This window comes from Hippocampus comes, unplaced genomic scaffold (genome assembly GCF_001891065.2).
Source record: "Hippocampus comes isolate QL1 unplaced genomic scaffold, H_comes_QL1_v1.1 scaffold36, whole genome shotgun sequence".
NCBI classification, from domain to species: domain Eukaryota; kingdom Metazoa; phylum Chordata; class Actinopteri; order Syngnathiformes; family Syngnathidae; genus Hippocampus; species Hippocampus comes.
This window is the reverse complement of record NW_017805695.1, coordinates 3,296,493-3,310,804: the sequence shown is the minus strand read 5'-3', so window position 1 is coordinate 3,310,804 and position 14,312 is coordinate 3,296,493. Positions and strand designations below refer to the sequence as shown.

Genomic DNA, 14,312 nt, shown 5'->3' with positions numbered 1-14,312 from the left:
TGTCCGTTGGTAGAACCATGGCAACAACAGCTGCTGTAGATGTGGAGTGATCAAAATAGTTTGGGATGATTTTTTTGTCATGTAGTTAAGATGAGAATGAGTAATGCGCTGAATGTTTATTTTATTTTAATTACCTCATGCATCGTACTGACCGCACAGTTTACTGTTTATAAAAAAAAAAAAAAAAAAAAAAAGGAGATGAAGATGCTGATTAAGCGTATCGGCTCCTCCTACTAGCTTCCTGTATTTTTCGGTGTTTTATTTTTTATTTTATTTTGTGTCGACTGGTGACATTCCCACACTGGCCAACTTGATGGCACACTCAAAATTACATAGCAGAAATGACTGGTTGTAATTAATACATTTTACCGAGCAATAGGTGGAGCGCAGACCAATGTAAAAAGCCACTACTACTAATTAAGGATGTAAGGATAACGGTGATATCATGATATTAAAATTGTCACAATATTGTTGTCATGTTACAATGTGAAAAGCAGCACATCTCCGTCAAAAAAACATGACTTTTTGCATGCTTCAGCCGAATCCAGCATTGCGAACTACGCATCTCATAACACTGAGCACCGCTGAGCTGTAGGAACATATGACAATAGTCACCACTCTTGGAGAAAAAAACAATTTTTTTTCAATATCATAAGCTTTATTTATTTATTTATTTTTATTTTCTTTATTATTATTTTTTTAATGGTATTGTGAGCTGTCTGTATCACCATCCTCCCCACAACATAGTGATCATTGTTGTATTGTGAGGTTAATATCTGACGTTTGGATATCATTACCTCCTTATTATTACCGTATTGGCCCGAATATAAGACGGCCCTGATTATAAGACGACCCCCTCTTTTTCAAGACTCAAGTTTGAAAAAAGACTTTTTGAACACCAAATTAATTTTTATACAGAAAATAATTACAGTACATCTGAAACAAATTATTATAACAATACAGTATATTTGAGAGAAAAAGCATGTTATTTTGCCTCATTCAAATCTTAATATCTGAACATTTAAATATGTAAACTAAAGTGCAATCACATTCGTAAATGAATGGCTTCTGGTTTTTGAAATGTAAATTACATCATAACTTCTCCTCAATTGTCGGTTAACCTGGCCGATCTTCGACCCACTTTTCTCCAGATTGTCGCTACGTTTCTCCATTTTCTGTTATCTCTGCTATTATTTTCTTCGCTTTTCTTTCTTACCGCTATTTTTTATTTTTCTTCTTCGTGCTACCGCTATTTTTATTTTTATTCTTCGTGACAGGGGTTCACTTTGGCCTGGGGAGTCAAGTTCAACATTCGCTTCAATGATATCTGGCGCCATCTAGCGTCGTGAATGGATATCATGTCTAGACCCCGAATATAAGACGACTCCCACTTTTTCAGTCTTATTTCAATGCAAAAAACACCGTCTTATATTCGGGCCAATACGGTAATACAGTGGTACCTCTGTACGATGAGGACGCAGTTAACAGTTAAATGACTAGCTTTTGTTCTTTATTCTTTGTTTTTTTACATTATACACAACTCTCATTTATTGTGCAATAATCTAATTGTAACATGTATTTGTTACATATTTTGATGCATTTTTCTTCTTTAGGAAACATTTATGTCTGAATTTTGGGGGCCTTGGAACGAATTAGGGCATTCACATGGAAAAACGCGTCTCTACTTCGTAAGTAGAGGTACCACTGTCATAATGACACTAACATTTCAGAAGCATTTGATTTGCAAAATTCCACTGTACATAGATAAAAAGTTCCTTAATTCCACACAACATATTGCGCATAGACTATTTATGATTGTTTATTTAAAAATATTGATCCAGCACCCTTGTTTGCCACTGCTGTTGATTTTACCCATCCATCCATTATCTGAATTTCATGTTAATGTTCTTTTTTTTTTTTCCTCTTCGAAAACATCATCATAAGTGTAATTGCGAAAACAAAACTGTGTGTTCTGCATGAAAAGTAGTACCTCTAATCATATGATATCAATTTACAGATGCTGGTGTGATTTTCAAAGTTGAAATTCATGATTCTCCAATAGATGGCATTTCAAGGAGAAAGCGCAACAAACATGGCAAGAGTTGCTGTCTAACCCATTTGGGCCAGTGTCACGGGTTGATCCATATATGTAATTAGACTTGGGAAACTTCTCGCTCCCCACAGGGAAGTTTTTCAGGGAAACAAGGCACGCTTGCAAACAGGAAGTTGATGTCTAAATAAAACTCGTCTCCCGCCCTTGCTTGCTCTGCCTTTTTAAACAGTTACACAGACGGGAACCTTCAGGAAGAAAGCTTTAAATACGCGCAGCAACGGCCCGGCTTGGCCTCGCTCAGCACCGCAGTGGTCTGGGCCCGGCAACCTTGGGCATCTAACAGTGACTGCTGTTTTTACTCTGGTGAGGTCAGTCCTGTCCTGGGTGTCCGTTCTCAAACTTATGCGATAAGTCATTGTGCTTGGTGCAGTTGTGGTGTACTCATTGTGTGATTGGGTGTTTTAGTTGCTGTGTTTTATGTCTGCAGTGCCAGGCAAGTTTACCAAACTGTGAGTTACCTAAATAAATGGGCTGCCTCAGCTCTACACTTTGGTTCCACATGTCCCGATAATTTGTTCTATATGTTTTTAAATTTACTTGTCAATTTATCATCTTTAACAGATCGTAGTGTTGTTCCTATGTAGAGAATTTCACAAAATATGTGGAAAGAAGTCGTCAATATACCCTACATAAGTGAAATTGAAATATTTGAAAAATATTTTCTTTTTTTTCTTTTTATATACCTTTGTTCCCGCATTGTTAGGCCACATTTGAAATGAAAAAATTGTTGGAAAAGGCTCAGTCACTTGTGTAATTCCCCCCCCCATGTGGTTTCCAATCTGTCTCTTTATTTATTTATTTTTGGGAGATGCTGTGTCAAACCCACATCCCAGAAAGGGTCATTTTGGATTGATTCTTATTTGTTTGTTTGTTTTATTTGCACCAAAACCTTGTCACTCCTCCCTGTGCCCTCTGTGCCACCCCAGACTAAGCCGAGGGTTGACTGCCTTAGTGGTAGCGGTGACACCACAGCCTTAATGACAGGGCACTGAAGCTCCGCGTCCGCCTCGCCCTGCCGCCTCACCTGCTACACACTCACCAGTTTACATACTGCCACAGAAATGGCACTGTAGTAGTGTGTGTGTGTGTGTGTGTGTGTGTGTGTGTGTGTGTGTGTGCGCGCGCGCGTGCGTGCGTGCGTGTGTGTGTGTAGAGAATAATGTTGCTAACACTATTACTAACTGGATGGTTTTACTTAGACTGGCTATTATGCGGATGTCTCAGCATCCTTATTTGAACACACTTGTCACGCTACTGCCATGCTGCTCTCATGCTGGACATGCTTGCTGGTCGCTGGCCGAAAAGTAAGTGGTGACTCTAAAACAAGCCTGTTGCTGGTGTTAGAGCTTCAGTTTGAATGCCAACTAGAGAAAAGGCGAAAGTGTAGCTACAGTTCTTCAGTGGAATAACAATTCTTTATGGTCCGTTCTCATTTGCTTCTAGTTTTCCATTTTCACATTGAAGATGATAGACTGCTAAAAAGCGATGTCAGCATTTTATTAATAACTGTGGGATTATGTAAGTCACAGTAGTGGAGTTAGATGGGTGTTGGGCAATGGTTTTGGTTTTAATTTATTGTTTTGTCGGAAAATGACATGAAGTTTATTGGTTATATGACCGGTTTCATTAAAAAAATGTACAGACATCCTTTTTGTTTAATTCTGTATCTGGACAAAATCTGGCCATCTCGCTCACATTTAATGATGATGCATTCACCAGGCGGTCTCACTTGGCAACAATTGTGGCAAAGTCCATTTTTTCTAAAAGTCAAGCAAAGTAGTATTTTATTTAGGTATTCTTGTTACATGCTCCCCCACTCTGTCGACATGCACTGATATCCCAGCTGCCTGCATTACAAAATGTTATATTTCATCGCATATTCTCTCTCTGTTACAGGTGGCTTGTATTGGCTTGTATTTCCGTCAGCAGCTCCTGCAGTCCCGTCATCGTGGTGCCTTTGAACTGGCTTATGTGGGCTTTGTTCGCCTCACTGACATGCTATGCAGGTATGTGTTACCGTACAGTGTTGAGGGCTAAAATGTGAAAGCTGCTCTGTGGCTGTGGACATAGCCCTGCACATTACAAGGATAGCTTTTGTTCTGTCATCTAATTCATCAGTAGGCACATCCTTGTGGCGTCACTCTTCGTGACAGTTTGTTCGACATTCTTTTGTGGTGTCCCTTATTGCGCTGGAAATTACTTTATCGACTGTGTTTTTTCATGGCCATACCTATATTTGTCACTTCATGTGAACCCTATGTTGTCCCTGATGTCTGTCACATGTGAAAAGACATAAAATCTGGTGAAACAGTGTTTTGAACCAGTGGTTCTCAACCTTTTTTCAATTTTGTACGCCCTGCGCGCACGCACACACACACACACACACACACACACCCCCACACACACACACACACACACAAACATATACAGTATGACCATACAGATTTTAACATACCATTCCAACTACAGGTGTTTGGAAAAAAAAAAGTACACGTAAAATGTGTGTGTGTGTGTGTATATATGTTGCCGGCGTCAACTATTTAAAATTGCGATTTAAAATCGCATATTCAGTTTAAATTCATCTTTCATTTTATTATTTATAATTTTATCGGTGGTTTTATTGTTCTTGTTTTGGTTGTAAAGTGTCCTTGAGTGTTTTGAAAGGCGCTTATAAATTAAATGTATTATTATTATTATTATTATTATTATATACAGTGGTGCACTTTAGGGCGGCTCTGCCATTGGCTACTACCGAGCATCATCCTGGCATACCATTGGCTAAGAGGGACCTCTACCGTATTTGTCTATGAGTGTAGATTGATCGATCGACAGATAGATATGTGTCTGTGCAGCGTCCTCGTCATTCGCCCCTTGGGCCATGAGTCGTTCCGATAGTTTTACGTAAATGTGACTCACCCAGAAAAAGTGTTCACCAGTCGGGCAATCGCTCACTATGCTGATGTTTGCCTTGGACATTTTCGAAGGATTGTTAAAAGCCGACAAAAGCAAACGTTCTTGGTTCAGTTCTTTACAAAACGCCAGGCAAAAAACACTTCTGAGAGAGAACATGGACTAAAGGGGGCAAAAAACGATGAGTAGGCAGTTAAAAGTTAAATGACCATAATTTTTATTCTTTATTGTTTGTTTTTTACATTAGGCACAACTCTCATTTATTGCGCAATAATCTCATTGCAACATGGATTTTATTACATATTTTGATGCATTTTTATGCTTCATAAAACATTTATGTCTGAATTTTGGGGGGCTTGGAACAGATTTGGGCATTTACATGGAAAACGCGTCTCTACTTACAAAATGTTCTACTTAAGAAATTTCTTCCAGAACCAATTAATTTCGTAAGTAGAGGTACCACTGTAGATAGATAGATAGATATTTTTATACATCTACATATCCATATATCTCTCACATCTTCTCATCCATTGAACAAAGCAAATGACAACTGTTGCTTGTAAACTGTAGTTTAGATTTAAACTATATGGTTTGTGATGTTTTCGGAAACACCTTTTACGTGAATGAATGGAGAGTGAAAGTCATGTTAAAGAGACAGAAACTGAAAAATGATGCGGAGAGGGAAGGAAAAAGGAGAAAGCACAAAAAGAGACACCGTGCCAGAGTGCTAACACAGTGGAGCACACCAATGCCAGATCCCAAGACAGAGAGAATCAAAAGGCTGTGGTTCAGCACCCTGCAATCAACACCCCATAACCCAGCACAGAGCCTGCATACCATCCCCACAAAAGCTCTTCCCTTCCTGAAACACAGACATGCATACACACAGGCCCAGAGAAGAACAGACACGCACCACACAACCACTAGAATTTCACCATCATTTAACGAGACACTAGCGCTCCTATGATGGATGTATACAAGAACAAAACAAGAGATTCTGACCAGTAGGACAGTTTAAAACAGTGGGGCATTTCAGGGTCAGTCTTTTTAATTAATAAATACTGGTAAATATTTTCAGGTTACAGTTTCTGCTTTTATTCAAAATCGAGTTAATGATTTCTTTTTGACAACAGATCTGTGCACTATGATCATAAACTTTATGTTCAGAATTATTTTGATAAGATATCCTTCATTTGTCCCACACTGGGGAAATTTACAGTCAACAGCAGCTGTGATGTGAACAAATCTTTATTTCAGTTCATTGCCTTTTTATTTTCCACATAGATCTCGAGATACCACTACAAATGGAGTTCCAAAGTATAATAAATCAGACACTGATGTCACAGCAATCTATTGTCTTTTTTTCATGCACTGGTTCTAGAGTACATGGCAAATATATGTTTTTATATATATGTGTGTGTGTGTGTGTGTGTGTGTGTCTTAGGAGTGGCAGTAAAGTTCTGCAACAGCTTCCAGCTTGCTGGTTATCTGAAGTTTTGGAAGAGGTCAAATCTAGTGACCCGTCGTCCAAACTGTGTGCCACACGACGCAGCGCTGGAATACCCTTCTATATTCAGGTGATGATGCTTGGTTTTAGTTAGACTTACTTAAGATTATCAGAGTTGCTTAAAATGAATAACTGTTAACCGACGTTTAAGCGGAACATGTAGCAGTAAGAACAAATTTGACCACTTGTATCATGGAAGGTCATCTAAAGATGTCCTGACAATCCTCAAATAAATTTGGACTGAACCACAAGACACCTTACACATATACTTTTTCAGAACGAAATTATTTGTCTGTTGAAATATGTCATATCACGCCATGCAAACAAAATGATCCAGCCATCCAGGAATGAAATGCCATTTTTGGATTAGTACCTTTGTCCTGATCTCCTCCGAGTCCAATTTCATTACCCCTCATTTTGTTTCTCATCTGTCGAAATCTGTTTTTTGTAATCCTGTCACCAACAAAAAGTGTCAGAGGGCACAGTCTTTTGGGGGAAAGCGTCCTCTGCTTGTTTTTCTTCCTGTTTACTCCTAAATGCAGTCGCAGTCAACAGTTCTTGGCATGCAGCCATAGCATTCATGCTGGAACAACATTAGTTTTCCAGTCCTCGTTTCTCTTTCACCAAAATGACACCCATCATCCTTGTCCTTTGTGTAACCCCTCTTATTAGCAGCACTTTAAATTAATCCCATTGAAAACATAAAGCGGACATTTGTGGTGATGATAATATAATACTGACACACAGACGGTGTATTTGTGACAGTCAGTGACATCGCCGTCAAATGACGACATCGAGGAGACTATACGAGTTGCTTAGTGGCTTGTTTATCTTCCGGTTCGGAACAAAAAGTTTTAAGGAATTGGAAAGCTCTCTACTTTATGTCAAGGGATATAATGTTGGTGTATGAACTCGTTTTAGTTGCGTTTATGAGCCCTCCAAAAATTTGTAGTTTGTAGTGTGTATGACAGCATTTCAATAGTAAGTGTGAGAGCTAATCCTGAAAAATGTCCCTAACTGCCCCTCAAAGAGATTTTATTTTCTCTGCCATCTTAGCCTTGCTTTTGGATTTGTTAAAGGGATTGCTGGTATGATATATGGTCAATAGGAGGCGTTTCTCAATGCAAATGAGGTCAGACGTTGGTGAGTGTGGCAGTTTAGAACACATGGGATTTATCACTGCACATTCCTTACTGGTGTGCATACGACAGGTGTTCGCATGTTTGTACCTGCACACACTCTAAATTTCAGTCGTGCAAACAAACTTTGAACTTGTTTCACACACTCTTTGATAAATGAGTCCCCAGGAGAAGAAAAAAGATGGTTAAAAATGTCAGCTAAAAAAGTGATAGTCTATGGAGGAGTTTATGTCGACACCTTGGCAGAGGTTTGGCCAGCATTCATTACTACCGGAATGACAGAGTCAGATCTGGGAAGGCTGCCTCCTGCGCTCGCTCTTCTTTGGTCTGGACCAACTCGACCTACACTTCACAGGAAGCAGACTCTGTTTTCTTTCCATCTCCTCCAATCCCCAAGAGTTTAGAAAGGCCAAACCTTGTTGCCTTCTCCTCTCCTCCCTACCTTCATGTCTCCATACCTCCCATGCATAACTCTTAATCATAACTCAAGCCAGATGTTTAATGTCAACTTCCTTCTCAAGACCACTAACGCATGCAACGGCCTTGCACCTACATTTCCCCCTTTGGGCAGTCACATATAAATTATGTTGTCCAATAAAATTATTGGTATGTCATCAATCAGCCATCTCAGTATGAATGCACAGTATATGTTGCTGTGAAGAGCAGGCCTGAATGTCACCTTTTTAGTGGCCACATCAACTATTATTTACGACATCAGGAACCCAAAAGTATTCTATCATGACCATGACTAATTTTCATAAAATAGTTGGACAAAGAAATAGTGTAGGTTCAAAATACTGTATTTATATTTACAGTGGGACCTCTAAAGTCATACATGTACCATATCTGTTTTTTGATGCTGGTCGATCTAGATTTTTTTTTTTTTTTTTGCACAGGGGATAAATTGGAATGTAAAATCAATCCCACTGTCAAACCTCCATCAAGATAATGCCTTTATGACTTGTTACCACTTATTTTCAAGAAACATTTCATTCAATTTATTCTGTTCACTAATATATCCAGCATAATGCACTCGTGATTCATGTTACAGATGCTGATTCTCAGTGATACCAAAATGTATTATTCTCGCATAACAAGAATGTAACCATGTTTAATATTAATGCAACACTGACAGCGCAACATCTTAATAGCACTGGTTCAGAAACTCAGAGCATTGTTAGAGTGTATGGTTTAGTTATTCAGAGTGTTCCAAAAACAAAGTGCCGGAGTGTGCGTTTGGGCACTGCGAGTGGGGACTTGGTGCGGCCAGCGGTAGCATGCGCTGCCTCTGCAAATTTACCACTGACATCAGAGTGAATTCCCCCAACATACCCTTAATACAGTATATGCAAGTCACACCTGAGTATATGTCACAGGACTAGACAAACTATGAAAAAAGGTGTGACCTAAAGTTTGAAAAAGACGATAATTTTGACCCAAATCAAATGTATTCAGTTTTGGAATAAGGCTATAACATGACAAAATGTCAAAAAGTGAAGACTTTCAGATACACACACATCAAGTTAAAAATAAAATGTACTGCACAACAACAAGGCCTGCTCCCAGCATGATTGTGGAGCTATTTCCTTCTGTTTGTGTTTTGGAACTTTTGTATCTGTCATGTGTTGTTTGTTCTCCGCAGGCTCTTCTCTCTTCTGAGCCAAAATCCTCCAGTTGCAGTCTGTTAAAAATGACCATGAGGGAGCTGATTACTCTCGCCATGCCTTCCGCTAACAGAAATACAGACGCTTCCACTGTTCCTCAGGTTTGTTAGATCAACCCATCTTGACCTTGCGATTGTCACATTCTTTGAAGTGTTTGTGCGTTAACTGACATTAAATAAATGTGAATCAGCCTGTCCACCGTTAATGGCGCAGCATTAGTTGTATTAGTTTATGCTGGCTAGATGACCAATTTTGTGACTTAATATCCAGCCAAGTTTTCTCTTAAATATTTGTCTCGTCCTAGCTCAATTGAATGCTCAAGTGCTCTCCTTACAGGTCCACGCTCTGAACATCCTGAGAGCTCTTTACAGGGACACTCGTCTGGGAGAAAATATAATTTGTTTTGTGTCGGATGGAATGCAGGCTGCTGTACTTGGCTTCACCTCTCCTATCTGGGCAGTGAGTTTCCATGCTTTTTGCCCTTTTCGCTTTTGTACAAATCAAGCGTGACATCTCACATCCAGTATCACATGGCCAGTTTATGAATTCAGTAACTAGAAGATGCCATAAAAAAAAAAAAAAGGTTTATTTTACACCCCAAAAATGAAATTAATTACCAGCTATTTGACATGAGCTCTGATTAACCTCTTAAAATTTGTGAAATATTGGTGACTTTTTTTCCAATATGTAGCTGGATATTGAAAATAAATCTGGTCTTGACATTTTAACATGTTTCATTTTACAAATAGATATTCGCCTGTCTCAAGCATGAGAGATCTGCAATGGTTAGCTGTAAAGCGTGTGTATGTGTGTCTTACTTTTAGTGTCATGTATGCGTATATCTTCATTCTATATCATCATACACCCTACATTTCCACTCTTATTTCAGGTAAGAAATTCTTCAACTCTTCTCTTCAGCACTCTGATCACAAGGATTTTTGGGGTGAAGAAAGGAAGGGATGAACACTCGAAAAAAAACAGGTCTGCTTCTTTTCTGTTCTTGGGGTGGAATGAAACGTTTATATTGGCCTGCAGTTTGTAAAAATCAGTAGCCATTCACATACAAATTGTGTAAATAGCATCACAAGGTCACAATTACTAGTTGCACAGAGTTATCATCTACTCCGCAATCTATATTTTTGAATTTCAACTTTGAGCCAATTTAGAGTCGGTCGGTCGGGATAAACATAGACATACACAATGTAAAAATATTCTCACGCAATGGTGGTTAGGGGCCACCAGGGGACACTATTGTAACATAACAGCGGGTGCATTTTTTTTTTTTTGTTTTAACTGCCTCAACTTCATTGCAAATGAAGATGCAAGGTACCGTATTTCCTGCTTTTAGAGCTTCAATAGGCATTTTCTTCCTACTTCAAAGTAAAATAAAATGCATCTAAATACTTAACGCTGGATACTAAAATGAAGTACCTACTGTACATTAGTAATAATCATACTGTATGTACATTCTGTTTCACTACTTTGGGAATCCATCATTTTAGAACGTTGCAATATTTTAATTCAACACAACACAAATCCAAACACAGATGTTGAATATTGTACACCAAGGACCCAATTTACGAAAGGTTTGTATGTGCACTGGAAAAACTGGAAGCTGATCTACTAACCAAGCACAACCAAGATTAGGTCAGTCAACAACAATGCCCTGTTGCACAGTTAATTTGACATACTGTGGAAAAAGTGTATGGATTAATATACCAAGCGCAACATGATCTAACAAACCTGATATGAATGGCGCTGGCTATGTCTTTAGATAGTCCATCGTATAGGTAGGTGTAAACCAGCATGCAAACCACTGACAGCGTAGTACAAGCAAAATTGAAAGGCGGCACGAAAATTTTGCGTGTGTACATTTTGAAACGCTATGTAAAAAATATTGTATTGTCTAACCAGCAATGCAATGTTGAAGCTTTTTAACCATCTGAAGGCTGACTTGAAGCCAGTCACAAGAAGGAGTCATGCTATATCGCCGAGGACAAAACTTCTTTCAACTCCGCATTCCCATGCATCTGGGTCATTTCAGTACACTATGCAATTAGTGCTTATTTACTGGTGTGCTGCCCCAGGTTTTAAGCACAATATTACACACGATGGGTACATATCCGCACATCCAATTGCCGCGCACTTGGGGAGCATTAACTCAAACAGAGCATGGCTTTCATGAGGTTACTGGCTTCCACAAAAGTGTCCCAGTGATCTATTTTTTTTTCCTCAGTAACACAATCATGCGTTTATTTGCCTCTTCCACTAAAACTGCCAATTTCATCATTCAAAGTTCATTTTGCACTCTCTTTAAAATCTGGGAAGTTTCCATCATTTGTTCTCAACAACATACGCATATGCAAGCTGTTCCACTGAGTGAACATGTAGTCTAGCGCCTGTTGTTTTGGATCTTAGTAACTCAGGCCCCGTATGTCTCATTAGAATAACGATTAAATTCCAAATTGCTGTTGGTTACTTATGGCAGTAACAATTACCGTATTATACAGACCATTCGCGCACTGTATTATTTGGCGGAAAATCACTGAACAGGCCTGTTAAAAAAAAGTCACATTAGATGCACCGGTTTATTCATTTTGTGAAGTAGTTTATTCTAATTGTACCGTATGTTTAATTGATCGATTATTAGGCTGGGTTCAGACCGGATGTGAAATATTGCGTAGTAGTGCGTCTCGCTTGCTTTTGTTCGCCATGAAACTACACGGGTGTTGCTTCGAGTGGAGGAAGAGATCCTCTGACAGACGCAACAAAAATGTTGAACATCTTCAGTCAATCTGGTGATCGGTGGTTGTGTTATTACTTTCGGCTAATGCTAAATGCTATCCAGGTTGACAGTCGTAAACAAGTCGGTGCACTCACCATTATCCGAACTTTTTTGTTGGTGTTGGCAGCTAATGGAAGCTGGCTATGTTGCTCACCTCGCGGCGGTCTGTTCCCACATTGTGAAATTGGAAGTGTGCCGCCAGAAAAACTCAGATTACAATGGGTCTAATCGCCAACTGCAGCAATAGGGTAGTGAGACTTTTCCCATGATTCTTAGACACGATGGCAAAAAGTAGTTCAAGCTCTGGTGTGACGAAAACAGAAACCTGATTTAGATGCGAGAATGAGAACACAAACATGAATGTCAAAGTAAATAGGAATTTCACTTTATTTACTTCTCTGTCCACAAACCGCAAACATTTTATCCCACGTACTTTATTTCCTGTATTTACTATGTTTTATCTAATTTGAGATTGAGAAACATGGGATTGTGTCACTGTTTGCGATAATGATTGATTATTGTATAATTGAATGATTACACTCAGCAGGCATGGACAATGAAAATGTATTTTTGGTTGGAGGAAGGTATGGTTAGCTTTATTAGGCCCAGTTGATTTTGTAGAGTTTCACAAACATTTTACTGTGTTTCTGTTGGCTCACTTTCTAATGGACTCCGAATGCCATGAGCCCTGCTAAGCCTGCTTCTGTTTATCTCGTCTTTCATTCAATTTCTCTTTTTCTTCAGTGTCACTTTAAGGTATTCCCCACCTCATGACTGCTGGATCCGTCTTTATCAACACTGCGTGGGTTTAGTTTTTGCATGTGGCAGAGTGTAGTCATTTAAAACATGATGTCTGCTGATAAAAAAAGATCTACATATGGGCTCTTCAATGTTTTCTGGCATACCTTTAAATCTGCCTTTTTTTTCATCAATTGGAATTGCAGTTCAGTAGGACTCTTTCAAGTACTGGTAGTTATTTTACTTCCATCTTTTGATGTAAACAGTTTTATCAGAATAGGCTTTTGACTGAATGTTCTGAACTCGTGCAAGTGCGATGTTAAGCTGAGCAAATGAATTGTGCCCTTTGGGGTTGCCATAGGGAAGATTAGCAAAGGTCAAGCCATAGTTGACATCATGTTGTTGTTCAGACCATAAATCTGTGAATGAACGGCGCCTTTGGTTGTTGGAGCCAAATTGGGCACTCGATTTTGGTTTCAATTCCTTCAAGATACGATTAATTTTACACAATTGACCACGTGATCCATGATGACAGTTTGTCCTTATTTGTTTACGTAGGTCTACGTGGAGTCTTCTCAAGTTGTAAGAAAGATCACTACATTATTTACTGCCTCGGTTGTCTTTTATAAGACTTTGCTTCGTATTGCAGAAATTTTCACTCATGTATTTTACTTGAATCCAGATGTATGTGGATCCCTGCTCCATTAACTGAGCCCAGACGAAGTCTTCTCTGCTTCGTGACCTTGCATTGATGTCGGTCTGATATCATCTTTAGCATAAACACAACCAGCTGACACAGAAACCATTGCTTACCAAGTTCCGTCTCAAACATTCAGCCTTATTATGCATGTAGAGACTGCCCATTTTTGCTGCATATATGAGGCGATGGAAGAAATTTACACACCCCTTTTCAAATGCCAAATTTTTGTGACATAAAAAAATGGAGACCATGGTAAATTCCTTTTAAAAACGTTGTTTCCCCTCACCAATAATGTGACCTACAGAGATGAAAGTCCTCCGGATTTTCCCGGAATTCCGGGTTTTTCAAATTTTTATGAAAATCTCTCCGGAGAATTGAGGAAAATTTGCCTAAAATTAATCTGGATATTAGTTGACAACATTGAACGAAGACGCATTTGAGTTCGTTGTTTTGCTTTCACGAGCGTAGCCATGTTGAGACACTAACACTAGTAACAGTAAAGAGATTTTCGTCTCTTTATAAACACACTTGCTAAACCCCAGTGGAACGAATAAAAGACACCGTGGACAAGATAGTTGTCGTAAAAAATATATTTGGACAAAAAGGGAAACACACAGATTGGCAGAAAAATGTATCCGTCCGACTTCGAGTGTCGTCTCAGCTAGCTTAGCTTAGCTGTTGTCGTGTGTGACGTCGGGTGTGTGATGTCGTTGCGTCGGCGCTAATTGGTTGAAATCAAAAGAAGCACTTGCGTAC

General features: G+C 39.1%; 1 protein-coding gene across 3 annotated transcripts in view; it reads left to right on the top strand.

The window, feature by feature from the left end:
- The window catches only part of thada (THADA armadillo repeat containing), a 79,908-nt gene that overhangs the window by 15,462 nt on the left and 50,134 nt on the right, over window positions 1-14,312 (top strand). For all 3 annotated transcript variants that reach the window (XM_019882018.1, XM_019882017.1, XM_019882016.1), the window contains 5 exons: window positions 4,010-4,119; window positions 6,468-6,600; window positions 9,312-9,434; window positions 9,670-9,792; window positions 10,223-10,314. In XM_019882018.1, the coding sequence (XP_019737577.1) occupies window positions 4,010-4,119; window positions 6,468-6,600; window positions 9,312-9,434; window positions 9,670-9,792; window positions 10,223-10,314 (581 nt within the window). The remainder of the gene's footprint in view (window positions 1-4,009; window positions 4,120-6,467; window positions 6,601-9,311; window positions 9,435-9,669; window positions 9,793-10,222; window positions 10,315-14,312) is intronic.